General features: G+C 48.5%; 1 protein-coding gene across 1 annotated transcript in view; it reads left to right on the top strand.

The window, feature by feature from the left end:
- The first annotated feature begins 11 nt into the window (after positions 1–11).
- The window catches only part of GLP1R (glucagon-like peptide 1 receptor), a 54,204-nt gene continuing 39,434 nt past the window's right edge, over positions 12–14,781 (top strand). Inside the window, exons 1-3 of the mRNA XM_006882020.1 lie at positions 12–92; positions 9,888–9,984; positions 13,711–13,818. Coding sequence (XP_006882082.1) covers positions 15–92; positions 9,888–9,984; positions 13,711–13,818 — 283 coding nt within the window. The 5' untranslated portion in view covers positions 12–14. The remainder of the gene's footprint in view (positions 93–9,887; positions 9,985–13,710; positions 13,819–14,781) is intronic.

The raw sequence follows: 14,781 nt of genomic DNA, 5'->3' as shown, positions 1-14,781 counted from the left end.
CTGAGCGCCCCACCATGGCCGGCGCCCCCGGCCCGCTCCGCCTCGCGCTCCTGCTGCTCGGGGCGGTGGGCAGGGCCGGCCCCCGCCCCCAGGTGAGCCTCGGGACCCAGGGGACAGGGGCAGAGAGGTGGCGCTGCGGGCTGCAGGCGCAGTGTCCTGGCAGGGGTGGCCGGGACTTGAGCGAAACTCCGCGACCGTGGGCAGAGGGGACGGAAGCCTGGGGGCAGCTGGCATTGGAGAGTTGGATGCAGGTGGACTGAAAAGCCAAGGCGGGGCGGGGGGGGCTTGCACCGAGGACAACTCCCCCCAACCCCAGGGAGGCGTCCACTCCACGACCCGGGCCCCCTCGCAGGCACCAGCTGCCCCGCGGCCGCGCTGCGCTGACTTAGGCGCCGGGTCTTCATTCTCCCAAAACCACTTTCCCAACTCCTCTGTCTTTTGGTAAACCCACAGCAGCGGCCTTAGCACAGCCGGGCGCTTGCCCCAGAACCCCAGACCCGCTGACCCCTCTCCTGAGTCCCTGGCTTCACCCCTGTGGCGCCTCTCACTCTCACCCATAGAAGGCAGACAGAGGGCTGGAGCGGAGCAGCAACCCCTTCACCAGCTCCCCCTAACCCCCCAGCACAGCTTTTGACTCATTGCCCCAGGGACCCTGCGGTGGCAGCTTGTCGTCCTTCTCTGTGACCTCCCAGATGGGACTCGTCACCACCCTTCCCCTCCACTGGCCCCCCTCCCAGCCCCTGCAGCAAACACGCAGGAGACTCTGCGCTCCTCCAGGAGCATCCAGACCCTTGTCACACACCTGGTGGTCCCCTACTCTCCCTAGTTACAACACACAGAACATGTAAGTCGGCTCAGACATCATTGTCATGACAGCAGAGAGTGGACCACAGGGACACCCCTTCTGGTGGTCCTCTCCTCCTTTCTAGACTCTTGGACTATGCACAGGGTCACCCTGTGGCTGGGGAGGGAGCTTATCCAAGGATGCTGTGAGATGCTTGAGCAGAGGAGAGGTACAGACTTGGGTGGCCAGTGCTGTCAGGGGACCATCTCCATCCACCACCCCCTTCCTGCCTTCCCCTGTCACCAGTTGCCATGGAGTTGAGTCTGACTCATAGCGACCCCATAGGATAAAGTGAAACTGCCCCATAGGGTTTTCAAGGCTATAATTCTTTAGCAAAGCCGACTGCCACATCATTCTCACATGGAGCTGCTAGTGGGTTTGAACTGCATCATCTGGTCAGGAGCCAAGCCATTAACTACTATACCATCAGAGAGCCTCCCCATCTCACAGACTTGAAGAGTTGAGATCTTTAGGCAGTGGGTCCCTATAAACCCTCTGCTATGGAGTGGATTCCCCCTCACAGTGACCCTACAGGACAGAGTAGAAAGGCCCCATAAGCTTTCCCAGGCTGTGTAGTCTTTATAAGAGCGGGCAGCCTGGTCTTTCTCCCATAGAGCAGCTGGTGAGTTTGAACCCTGACCTTTGAGATAGCAACCCAATGCTTAATTAGGCTACCAGCACTCCTGCATAGCCCACCACCGCCACCCCAAAATTTGTCCCAAAACAAATGGGCAGCAGATGGGCTGGAGGGGACATTACCTTGGTCCCATTGAAGGCAGACAGTTGTACCTCTCAGCTAAGATGCCAACATATTTTCAATTCCCTAAATTACTTTGCAGACTCTTCTCTAGCTCCCTGTCCCCCAGCCGGTCACTGCCTCTCGTCTCAGGGAGAGAGCCGCCCTTGCAGCCCCCCTCTCTGGCCATATAGTCTTGGCTCTTTAGGGGACCAGGATTACAGAGCAGTCACCATATCCACGTTCCTTCTCATCTTTCCCTTCTCCTGTGGGTTGGGATGCAGCCCCGGTAGTGTACTGCATTGTGTATTGGGCTGCTAAAACTAAAAGATCAGTGTTTCAAATCCACCTGCTTTTCCATGGGAGAAAGATGAGACAATTCTGTCCCATAAAGATAGATTTAAAGGCTTGGAAACCTAATGGAGTTTTTTTTTTTCCCCCCACTCTGAATTAGAATTAACTTAAGTTTGGTTTGCTTTTTGGGATGGGTTTGAATAAGCAAAGGGTGAGGGCCCTTTGCTTTTTGGTTTCATACTTCTCCAGGCTAAGTTTGCCGATATGGTTTCTATAAAGAGAAGAAAAAAGAGGGGAGGAAGGTTCTCCAGGCAGTCTCTACTTCCCAAAGTCACCCTTTCCCGAGGAGCTGAACCCCTTGAATCTGCTCTTTTGATCCTCCTCATTTCTCAGCCCTGCCTTTAGGACAGAAGCTGAATATGTTAGGGGAATAACAGAAGTGTGTGGTAGAGAAGGCAGGCTCCAGGCACAAAGGGTATGGTTTTGAGGGAGGTCTTCGTGCTGCGAGGTGCCCGCCACTTCTGACAACTGCAGGGCTCTGAGCAGCTAGTGTCTGAGGTTAAAACCCAAACCGAACCTACGCCATCAAGTTGATACCGACTCATAGATTCTCTGTTTAAGACAGAGAACTGCCCCATAGGATTCCTAAGGTTTTAACTCTTAGGATAGCAGAGTGCACAACCTTCTTCCATGCTGATGTTCATAGGTTCTCACTATCAGCTTGCTGTTGGCAGCTGAAGCCTAAACCACTGTGCGACTACAGTCCTCGTTTGCAGTTAGACTGCAGTACTTAGGGCCAAACCTCACACAGGCACCAAGGCTTTTAAAAAACTGTGACTTTGACATTTTGTTTCTGTCTATGAAGCCAGCAGGGTTAGTTTCTCCTGCGATATCACAGATGGGAGGACAAAATTTCAGAGAAAGGTTAGCCTAACTATTTAGGAGCAGGAGGAGAAAAGGGGGCAAGGTTGGGGTCTTGGGCTTGTGATTCACTGCTGTCGGATCGCAACAGACCCATAGCTGACCCTCCTGTGGGTTTTCAGAGAGTGTAAATTGTGCAGGAGGAGGTTGTCCATCTTTCTGCCTCAGAGCAGCTGGTGGATTCATATCATTTGCCTTTGGGTTGACAGCACAATTCCTTACCCACTAGGCTACCAGAGAGCTCTAATACCCTCTTATTCAGGTGGGACAGGAAGGGCTCGAGATTGAGTTGTGACTCTGGCAAAGTTGAAAGGCAGAATCTTTGAGGCAAGAAGACCGCCTCTGAGGCGGGTGGTCTTGACCATTGTAGCCGAGAAAAGCTACTTCCCTCTCCTGTATCTTACTTCTCAAGACCCCTCTGAGGAAGTTGGTCAGCTGAGGAGACAGGCAAACCACTGACACTCAAGTTAGAAACATTTGGTATTTCAAATGCCAACTTTGTTATTAGCTGGTGACCTTGGGCAGGACACATGGCCATTCTGATCCATGGTTCTTCTGGACCAAAACATCTGTCACATTATCTATCACACAGAGTCATGGAGAGAGGACTGAGATGCCGGCTTTCTGAAACGGCAGCCTTAGTCACCCGAGGGAACCGAACCCTGGAAGTGTCTCCAGGACTGCAGAAATGGGATGTGGAGGGGGCAATTAGAGGTCCCCTGTCTCTCTCTGGACATGAGTGGATAGAGTCCAGGCTGTGCAGTGGTCAGTGTGGACTTTGTTCTGGGCCAGCTTTCCTCCCGGACATGGACCCAGGGTGGGGCTGTAGCAGGGTCAACTGAGAAACCACTTCCTGCCCTTGAAGACCTTGGATTGAGGAAACACCAGGCCTTTCATAGCTACTGCCTACACCTGGACAGATATCTGTGCACGAGTGTGACAGCAGGGGTATGGGCTAAATGACACCCTGAGTTTCCGTGTCATTCTGCATTGACCCTGTGTGTGACAGAGCCTGTATGAAAGTTCCTGTGTGTAGTTCCTGTGTGTAAAGCACTCCAGCATGTAACTGTGTGTCTGAGGGCATACGTGTGTTTGTGATCCCATGCTTAAGATATGGTGTCTAGAGGATGGTCTCTGTGTGTGTATGTGATGTCTTGGCATTTGGGCAGGTGCCTGGTATTATGTCCCAGAGAAACAGCATGTGTGTGTTGGGGGCTTTGCTATTTCTCTGTGTGGGACAGTGTGGCTTGCATGAGTGAGTCAAGGAGTTTCTGTGTCTGTGTGCACGCGAGTGTCACTGTGTGAGTGTGTGCCTGACAGCCTGTGTGTTTGTGTGGGAGGGAGACACCGTCAGTATCACACAGCTCAGAATGTGGCATGTGAGTGACAGTGTGTCTGTGTGAGGCGTGTGATAATGTGTGTGCAGGCCTTGTACTCAGGTATCATAAAGTCCTTCAGAAAAAGCAGGGAGCTCTAGTGGCCTCATAGAGAATTAGCTATCAACCCAAAGGTGGGTGATTCTAATCTACCGCCTGCTCTGAGGGTGAAAGATGGACGGTCTTTTTCCTGTGTGATTTACAGCCTCTGAAAATTCTCTGGAAAGTCAACTGTAAGTCATTTCCAACTTTACAGCAAAGAGTTTTTTAGTCAGAAAAGGCACTGGGTCGCAGACAAGGGCCTGGCAGCTTGTTTTGGGTTCTGGGAAGTGGCAGGTTAGGATCCTGAGAGGAGATGCCTGAACGCCTGAGCCAGGCTGGAAGGACCCATAAGTTTGTCAGTAGAGATGTCTTGTTCTTTCTGGGGAGCCCTCCCCGTTTCTCCCAGCTCAGTGGCCCAGGGAGGCCAAGATTTCATTATTCTTTCTCTGAACCAAAACAGTTTCTAAAAATCCCAAATAATCCAATGTTATTTCTCACACTGATAAATGAAGACTGTAGGGTGAATGTTTCCGATTAACAGCCCAGCTTTGGGGAAGGAGGGCTTGCTTTCCGATGGAAAGCCCATCACCTCAGAGAGCTCCCACTCCATCTACATCCACCTCCTTCTGCTGCTGCTTCTAATACTGCCTTTTGGCACAATGCAATAATTTTGGAGAGTTTTCCCACTTTCTTTATCTTATTGGATCTGTGCAAATAACCCCTTGAGAAGTGTGATATACCCATTTTACAGATGAAGAGACAAAACCGAGGTTTTAAACCAAGGATTAGTACCTTTCTGTCCAGAACTTTCTCCTGAAAACTCCTTCCTGACCTTCTCTTTCCCAAATACTGGAATCTGGGAAGCATCTCTTTGGCACAATGGGTAAGGAGTTTTCCTGATAAACTAAAGGCGGGCAGTTTGAATCCACTAACTGCTACTCAAGAGGAAGATGGACAGTCTTCTCCTGTATAATCTACAGCCTCTGGAGTACTAAAAGGTCAGCTGTGAGTTGATTGCCACCCTGTGGCGCATGACAACAGTATTGACTATCCAGACGCTGTCTCTATTCTCTTGACTCCCTTCAGAGAGATCCCATGAAGTATAGCACAACTCAGCTCAGCCTGGCCCAGCCTGGGCCCTTAGACCTCCAGCCCTGGCGTCCACCACCAGCTCTGCTACCTGTAAGGAGCAGGGTGCACCTGCCACTGTGTCCTCCCCACTACCCAGGGAGTTAGCTGGGTTTGGAGCAGAGACTCACATTATCATCCTTACAGGTCCCAGCCTGAGGACAAGGGTCCAGAGCGCCTCTACTTCCCCTCCCACTGGCTGGGCCTCTGCTGGAAGATGTCACTAATTAGGAAGAATCACTGGTCCTTGGTCATGACACAGTGTGTTAGTTTCCTTCTCCTGATAATGTGTCGATCATGGAGTGAGGCATAAGTGGGGCCCAGACTCCCCAGGCAGCCAGGTCATCTGCTCTACTCTCACTTCCCCTAAACAGCAGAAATAGGATGACTGCCACTAATTGAGCATTTTCATGTGCCAGGAACTGTTCAAAATATTTCATTCAGTCTTCACCACAGCTCTCGCACGCACTGTGTGTGTATGTGTGTGTGTGTGTGTGTGTGTGTGTGTGCACGCGCGTGTATTTGCATGTTAGTAACGAGGCAGAGAGCAGGGGCTGTTACCCTCGATTTATGACTCGACGGCACTTAATAACAACCACCTTTATTTTGCTGATGTGTAAGCTGAACACCCCACAGATTCCTTCTAATCACCAGAGCCACCATGGTTCCCACCTCTGCACTGTGTCTTCTCCTGTACCCCTTCTAGAAAGCTCCATCTTCCAGTCTGATGGAGAGAGCCGGCCCTGCCCTCAGGGACCCCGAGTCTGAGGGGAGACATGGCACCACCCTCAGGGAGCCCCAATACTGGCATGTTTCGTGTCCACAGATCTATTCAGGGCAAGGTGACATGCTTCCCTGTCTTGAGAACTAGGAAGTGAGTGACCACATTTATCTTCATTGTTCTGCCCTCAATCTCCACCCACCTAACCCCTTTCTGAGGACTTCTGATTCCCTTGAGCTTCCTTGGCCACTTCCTGCCCCAAATACATCTTCTGCCCCAGTCTCCTGTGTGCTCTTACTTCCTGACTGCTTTCCTCTGTAAGCGCTCAGGGGCCTTCTCCCCATCTTTCCACTATCCCATCACTAGCAGCTGCTGTGTCCAGTGGCTGAGAGGAGGAGATCTATCTGTACCAGGACCAAGAAGTGAGAAGGAAAGGGACAGCGGAAGCTGAAGGATCAGTACTGGCTCTTGTGAATATGGCAATACCCTTTAGTTGTGACTAAAATTATGACACCATCTTTGTTGTGTTTTGATTTTTTATTTTGTTAGTTGGTTTAGAACAAATGCACTTGACTTTTGGCTCTCATGAAAGTGCTATCCTTCAGGGCAGCCCTCATCCTGCGTCCTCAGCACACTCACTCCAAGGATTTTGCTGAGCTCAACACAGCTTGGCCCTGTCTATGGGACTTCCTTCATAGTTTGGCGTTAGCATATGAGAAATTCCCTCCTGTTTGAAAGAGGAATGAGAGAAACCTAAACGCAAACCAGCTGCTGGACCTGCCCGTAGCTTTCGCAAAGCTGTAAGCCTTTATGGAAACAGACTGCTTCATCCTGCTCCCCTGCAACAGCTGGTGGGCTTGGACTGCAGACTTTTTTGTAAGAGCCGAATTCTTGAGCCCCTGTGCCCACAGGGCTTTTTATGGAGGAGAGACTATCCTGTAAACCCCAACTCAGCTTAAATCAGGGAAGGATGGCCCAGAGACTAGATCTTGCTTGCTAACAGGGCACCTGAGTCTAACAAGAAGTTCTTTGACTTTCAGTACACATGTGTCTTTTTTTTTAAATGTTTTCATTTTTTTTACATTATTCTGATTTATTTACATAGCTTAAATAATTTTTTTGTTTTTTCTTTTATTATTATTATTATTAATTTCAGTGAACATCTACAGAGATTTTGGAATTCCATTCATTCATTGTTGCACTTTTCTCCCCACCCACTCACCCCCACCCCCACCCCCAGTTCTCTCCTCTCCTTGAAAAGCAAAAGACAAACTCCTTCATTGGTACACAATCCCCGCCCCCGCACCCCACACATCCCCACACCCACCCCAAGTATACTCCACTCTGCAACCCTCATTCCAGACTCTTAGGATAATCATAATGCCCTAAAATATATTTATTTTAAACTTTTCTCTCCCTCCTCAGCTTCAATGCAGTAAATATAATTTATCCAGTTTTTCTCAGTCTTACCCCCACCCCAATGTCAGCCTCATTCTACAACAGTGGCACCATATATTATTTGTCCCTTTGTGACTGAGATATTTCACTCAGCATAATTGGGTATTATCAGGCTGATTTCAATTCAGAGTGACCCCATGTGAAAAGATACAACTGCTCCAACAGGTTTTTGAGGCTGAAATATTCATGGGAATAGTTTCCAGGTCTTTCTCCTGAGGAGCGGCTGGGTGGGTTTGACTGCTAAGCTACTGGGGGTTGTTATATGCTGTCAAGCAGACTCTGACTCATGGCTGACCCTCCAGGCAGGAGGTTTTGAGAGGCCATAAGATACACAGGAGAGATTGCCCATCTTTCTCCCGAGGATCAGCTGGTGGATTTGAACCTTGTGCTTTTGGATTGGCAATGCACCTTCTTACCACTAGGCCACCAGAGCTCCCTACCTTTTGGTTAAAGCCCTAAATTACATGTAAGAGGGCACCACAGTCATTTCAGCAACTGCAGCCTCCAAATGAGAAATACTTACCAGTCTTTAAAGCTATACAAAAAGAAATTAGTCAACAAAATTGTCATTAATTTTGTGAAGTACATGGTTTCAAGACAAACCCAGAGAAAATGTGCAAAAGGGATAATTCTCACTTGGGTGGGTCTGTTTGGTTCTGTGTCCCAAAAATTCTGTTACCTTACCTGAAAATTGAGCTCACAGGTACGAGGGCCCCTCTCACTGCTGACCTGCCCTCAGTGTCCTGGACCTTCTCTGACCCCTTGGCTCATGGCCCCGGGACTCCACATCCTCCTGGTTGATACAGTAGGCTGAGCGGTAGAATCCGTATTGCTGTCAGTAAAACTGGAGGTCATAACATGATTGTATTTTGCAGAAGGGATGCTAGTGGAGAACATTCCAGGCTCTGCAGCTTTGAATCCCTCCATACCCAGAACAAAACCTTTACCATTGAGTCAATTCTGACTCATGACGACCATGTTGGCCAGTGCAGAACTACCTGTAGGGTTTCCAAGCCTGAAAATCTTTCACGGAAGCAGACTGCCTCATCTTTCTGCAGAGTAGCTGCTAGATTTATACCATAGACTTTTGGTTAGTGGCCGAATTTGTTAACCGCTTACACCACTGAGGCTCCTACCACACTCCTATCCCCCAAGTTCCTAACCATGACATTCAATGATCTGAACCCCTCAGGACCATCCCTCTTCCTGTCTGGGCTTGTGTCCCCCCTTTCAGAATGGTTGAAGGTACAAGGATCTCTCAGTTGGGCTGACCAGGTGATGGGGCCCTGACGATTGAGAAGGCCTGTTTCCCCAGCAAGTGTTCTCTCCTAGGTGTGGTCAGATGGGACACACACCTCTTCCTTCGTCTCCTGCCTCCAAAAGCATCCATCCAATAGTATTGACTGTTGTTGTTGTAGTACCATCAAGTCAGAACTGGCACTCAGCAGATTTCCAGAGGCAGTAAATCACATGGGAGAGGATTGCCCATCTTTCTCCTGCAAAACAGCTGGATTTGAACCACATGCCTTTGTGTTGGCAGTGCAACTCCTTACCACTAGGCAACCAGAGTTCCCCAGTATTGACTGGGTACCCACTGAGGAGGCCTGGTGGCACAGTGGTTACGTATTTGGCCACTAATTGAAAGGCCAGTGGTTCAACTCTGCTGTCCACTCCAAGGTCAGGCCAAGGTTACAACGAGGAAACCCTCTGGGGTATTTCTATAGCGTCTGTCCTGTAGGGTGGTTGTGAGTCAGGATTGGTGACAGCAACGGGCTCACTTTGCTGTATACCCACCTGCCTCCTGGGAAAGTTGAAGATATGGAAGCAGTGGCTCAGCCCCTTCATGGAGGCGGTTCATTCTCACCCCTCTCTTGATACCTGGTCAGATGTGGAGTTCTGAAAGTTCCTGGAGATAAAGAAATGAAGTGTGGACAAATGTTGCCTGCCTACGACCATTATTGTACAAATAGAAGGATAACTAGTAAGATGTTTATAAAAATCCAAAGAGGGCAGGGAATGGGGGGTGCGTGTGGATTATGGGAAGGAGGGGAAATCACTGGGATGGTAGAGTTTGGTGAGCAGAAGGAGGAGGTGAAGGAATTAGGAAAGATCTGATGGGGACCTGAAAAGGTGGAGTAATAGTGGGCATAGATAAATGGTGATTAATTTTCTAAAACACCACATATAGGACAATGTTTGAAGCACAGTGAGAGTGAAGGAATGTGTGAAACACACTGTTCTGAGTGAAGCACAGTGCATATGGATTTGGTATTCAAAGTAATATTGAAAAAAGCCCTGAACAAACAGTGTTAAGGGGAAGACACAAGCTGATTGGATCCATGAGCTCCCTCTTCTGGTTGCCCTCAGGGAGCCGCTGTGTCCCTCTCAGAGACCGTGCAGAAGTGGCGGGAATACCAGCGCCAGTGCCAGCACTTCCTGAGTGAGGCTCCACCTCCAGCCACAGGTGAGTCCAGGGGGGCCCTCACCACATTCCCCACGGCGAGCCAACCCCAAGGAGCCTGTCCAACCCATGACATTGCACCACTGGACTTTCTGGGATGCCAGACTTTTCTGAAAACCTGCCCTTTGTCCAGGCTGTTCCCACACCCGGAATGCCTTCCCACCCCAGTTTCACCTACTATGAAATCACTGGTTCTTCCAGGTCCAGCTTGTGTGGAGGAGCTACAGTCTTCAGAAAAACCTTCCCCAAGCAATTGCTGCTTCCACCGCCCCTTACCCACTTTCTCTATAGTCATCTTTGGAATTGCTGTCTATTCTCTTATTCTCTCCCCTTAGCTTGAACCTTGAAAGAACGGAGGCCTCACCTTCCCATTTTGTGGTCTCGTTAGCACCTCCCAGCCCAGGTATGGGCTGGGCTGTTGTTGTTGTTGTTAGCTGCCATTGTCCTTGTCACCATGCCCCTCGACACATGATGACCTCTTGCGTGAAAGAATGAAATACTGCTGGGTCATGAGCTATCCCCACGATCAACTGCTGATCCCACAATGCAGTCTAGAGGATTTAATGACTGGCTTTTGGAAATAGATCTCTGGATGGTTTTTTTCCTTATTTCATTTTAGTCTGGAAAATTCTCCTGAAACCTGTTCAGTGTCGTGTTGTTGTTAGGTGCTGTTGAGTCAAGTGTGATCCTATGAATAGCAGATCTGAAAGCTGCCCTATCCTGTGCCATCCTCACAAACTCTAACACATTCAAGCCTATTGCTGCAGTCGCTGTGTCAACTCATCTGATTGAGGGTCTTCCTCTCTTCCGCCACCCCTCCACCTTCCCAAGAACGATGTCCCTTTCCAGTGAATAGCCTCTCCTAAACAATGTATCCAAAATATATGAGCCAAAGCTTCATTGTCTTTGCCTTCAAGGAGCACTCAGGCTGTGCCTTCTCCAATATACATCTGTTGGTTCTCTTTGCAGTCCATAGGATATTCAGCACCATTCTCCACCACCAAAATTCAAAATTCATCTTCTGTCATCCTTATTCATTGTTCAGTTCTCAGATGCATAGCAAGTGACTGAAAAGACCATGCCTGAATCAGGCACACCTTAGTCCTCAAACTGACATCATTGCTCCTCAATAATTTGCTGAGTCCCCTGACTATAGACTCACCCAGTGCAATATGTCTCCTGATTTCCTGACTGCTGGTACCAAGTGTATAGATTGTGGATTCAAGTGAGATGAAATCACTGACAGACTCAAATCTTTTCTCCATCTATAATAATGTCACCTATCTGTTCAGTGGCAAGATGTGGGTTGTTTTTTCCTGCCCTACATATTGAGATGCGATCCATCTTGAAGATCACAGTCTTTGATTTTTTTTGCTGCAAGTGCTACAAGTCCTCCTCACTTTCAGCAAGAAGGTTGTATCATCCACGTAATAAGGGTTATTAATGAGTCTTCTTCCAATCCTGATGCCACATTCATCTTCACAGAGGCTAGCTTCTTGAATAATTTGTTCAGCATACAGATTAAATATGTATGTAGAAAAGATAAAACCCTTACACACACCTTCCCTAATTTTAAATTATGCCGTATTCTCTTGCTCTGTTTGCACATCAGCCTCTTGGTTTAAGTCTAGGTTTCACATGAGCACTATTAAGTGTTCTGGAATTCACATTCTATTCAATATTAGCTGTAATTTGTTATGATCCACACTGTCAAATGCCTTTGTATAGTCAAGAAATCACAAATAGACATTCTTCTAATATCCTTTGCTTTCAGCCTCTATCCATCTGTCATCAGCAATGATATCCCTGGTGCCACAACTTCTTCTAAACCCAGTTGGAACATCTGGCAGTCCCATGTCTATGCACTGTTTTAGCCATTGTTGAATGGTCTTCAGCAGTATTTCGCTTGCGTGTGATGTTAATAATACTTTTCAATAATTTCCATGTTCTGTTGGATCAACTTTCTTAGGCATGGGAACAAACATGGATATCTTCCAGTCTGTCAGTCTAGCAACTGTCCTCTAAATTTCCTGGTGTAGACTGGTGAACATGTTCAGTGCTGCATCTGTCTTTTGAAACATGTCAATTGGTATTCCATTCGTTCCTGGGGCCTTATATTTTGCCCGTGCCTTCAGTGCAGCTTGAACTTCTTCCTTCCTTACCATTCAGAATCATACAACACACAACCTTCATTGCACATGGGTGGTGGCTGCTCATGAGCTCCACGGGCTAAAATCCAAATCCAGATCTCCCTCATGCAAGGTGAGAATCCCACCACCGAACCATCACTGCCTCCTGTGGACAAGCTTGGAGTCCAGTAAATGTATTTGTAAGAACAAATGTTTAGCTTAGACCACCTGAGGACTAAGATGCTTCTGACCTAAGCCAGGAGATTGTCTGTCGCCTCATACATGTTCACAAGCTGATAATGGACTAGGAAGAATTGATATAATTGAGTTATAGTGCTAGTGAAGAATATTGGACATCCCATGAACTGCCAGAAGACCAAACAAATCTGTCTTGGGAGAAGTACAAACAGAATGCTCCTTAGAGGTAGAAAGGGTGAGATTTTGTTTCCCATTGGACATGTTATCTAAATCTCCTATTATCTAGCTTCCCCATTGAGCATGTTATCTAACTCTCAGCACCACTCATTGCTGTCAAGTCAGAACAAACTCATGGCTCACCCACCAGCGAGTTTCTGAGGCTGTAAATGACATGGAAGGAGACGGTCATCGGAGCAGTTGGTGGATTTGAACCACCAGAGAAGTGTAACTTTTGCATTAGCAGCGCAACTCCCTGTGGACTTTGCCACCAGAACTCCGTGTTACCTGACATGTTATCAGGAGAGTCAGTCCTTGGGAAAGGGCCTCATGCTTGATAAAGTGGAAGATAACAGAGAAGTCTCTCAAATGGATTTACCCAGTGGCTGCAACTGTGGGCTCAAACATACCAACCCTTTTGAAAGTGGTGCAGGGCAGGCCAGTGTTTCATTCTGTTATACATAAGGTAAATATGAGTCCCAACTAATTTGATGACCTGTTAACAGCAACAGGGCAACATAAATGTTAGGGGAAGTTTATGGGGTTATTTAAAAGGGCATAGGATTGGAGTCACACTGGCCTAGGTTCCAATTCTTATTCTATGCCATGCCATTGTTGTTATATACCATTGAGAACCAACCCCTGGATGACCCTCCATTGGGTTTTCAAAGGCATTTAATTGCACAAAAGGAAATTGCTTCTCTTCCTCTCCCAGAGCAGCTGGTGAGTTTGAACCTTGTGCCTTTAGGATTGCAGCACAGCTTCTTACCACTAGGCTACCAGAGCTCCCTACACCATACCCTTTAGGAGGTTACTTCAGCCTTGTTAAGTGACTGTTTCTCCATATGGATGAAGTATAATTTTAAAATAGGCCTGTGTGGTTCATTTATTGAGCATTTGCTATGCTCAGATGTATATCTATATATATATGCATAGCATGAAATGTTTATTCCCACAAGTGTCTGTGGGGTAGGATCATCTCCATTTTGCCAATGAGGAAACAGATTCAGAGAAGTTAGAGAACTAACTCAAAGCCCCAAGGCTGATAGGTGGCTGAGTGTCTCTGTGAGTCTCCTGGTGGACCAGGAAGTGCTTAGAATACAGAAGAGCTCCTTGACAGAAGGGTGGGAGTGGTGGGGCACAGCTGGCCAGGCAGGGACTCAGGTTCTCTTTCCCTTACATCTAGGCTTGTACTGCAACCGGACCTTCGACGACTATGCCTGCTGGCCGGATGGACCTCCGGGCTCCTTCGTGAATGTCAGCTGTCCCTGGTACCTGCCCTGGGCCAGCAGCGGTGAGTCCCACCACCGTGCCTCCTCCTTCCCCTACATCCAGGAGGCTGGATGGCAGGGGGCTGCCTCCTTTCTTCTAGATACAGCCCCTCCACCCCGAATGCCTTTCAGCCTCCCGGTGGGTAGTCTCCCTGCCTTCTCTGGGGTTTTTGGGGCCGATGGTGGGAGAACATCAGAGGTGCAGCCTGGGCCACTTGAGGCCTGTGCTGGCAAATGTGTGCACATCAGGGGTGAGGGGGAGTTTGAAGATTTTCTTAAGAGAGAGATGCCACTGCCCAGCCCTGTCGATGGAAAGGGCTCTGTGGAAACAGGTCTTTGGGGAGGGGAACACACAGAGGTGTCCTTACTGTGGTGTATAGTATGCATATATTTATCACTAATGTATGTACCTACCCCCTATCTGATGATATGAGGCCTTGCCACCTCCAGACTTTTCAGAGATTCTCTTATCACAACCAGATGGAAGCACTGAGTTGCATTGCTGCGATCACCCTGAGGAGTCCCTGCACTGGGATGGTGTTTGAGTGGGTGGATGAGAAGGTTGATGGAGTTCAGAAGCTGCAGGGGGTTCTTGACTAGAGAGGCAGTTAATCTGCGCCTCCTCACTCCTACCCATCCCGCCCAGGCTCCCAACCTGAACTCGGCCCAGCGAGGCATCATGGGCCTAACAGGAGACAAGCCCCCTCACCTCAAGGAGCTTACCAACTCAATAACTAGATCAACTCAGGACTGAACTCATAGCTAACCTCAGCAGGTTTTCAGAGGCTGTAAATCACAGGGGAGGAGATGGCCCATCTGACTTCTGAGGAGCTGCTGGTGGATTGAAGCCACCTGTCCTCAGATTTGCAGCCCAGCTCCTTCCCTACCAGAGCTCCCTAACCCAACAAGAGGAGAAAAGATACGCTTTTATATAATATTAGCAAATATTTACTGAGCTCCTCTTTTTGAGTCCAATCCTGTCATAA

This window comes from Elephantulus edwardii, unplaced genomic scaffold (genome assembly GCF_000299155.1).
Source record: "Elephantulus edwardii isolate Elephantulus edwardi_28Jun2011 unplaced genomic scaffold, EleEdw1.0 scaffold00017, whole genome shotgun sequence".
Lineage (NCBI taxonomy): Eukaryota > Metazoa > Chordata > Mammalia > Macroscelidea > Macroscelididae > Elephantulus > Elephantulus edwardii.
The sequence above is the reverse complement of the archived record's forward strand: the minus strand, read 5'-3'. Positions and strand labels throughout refer to the sequence as shown.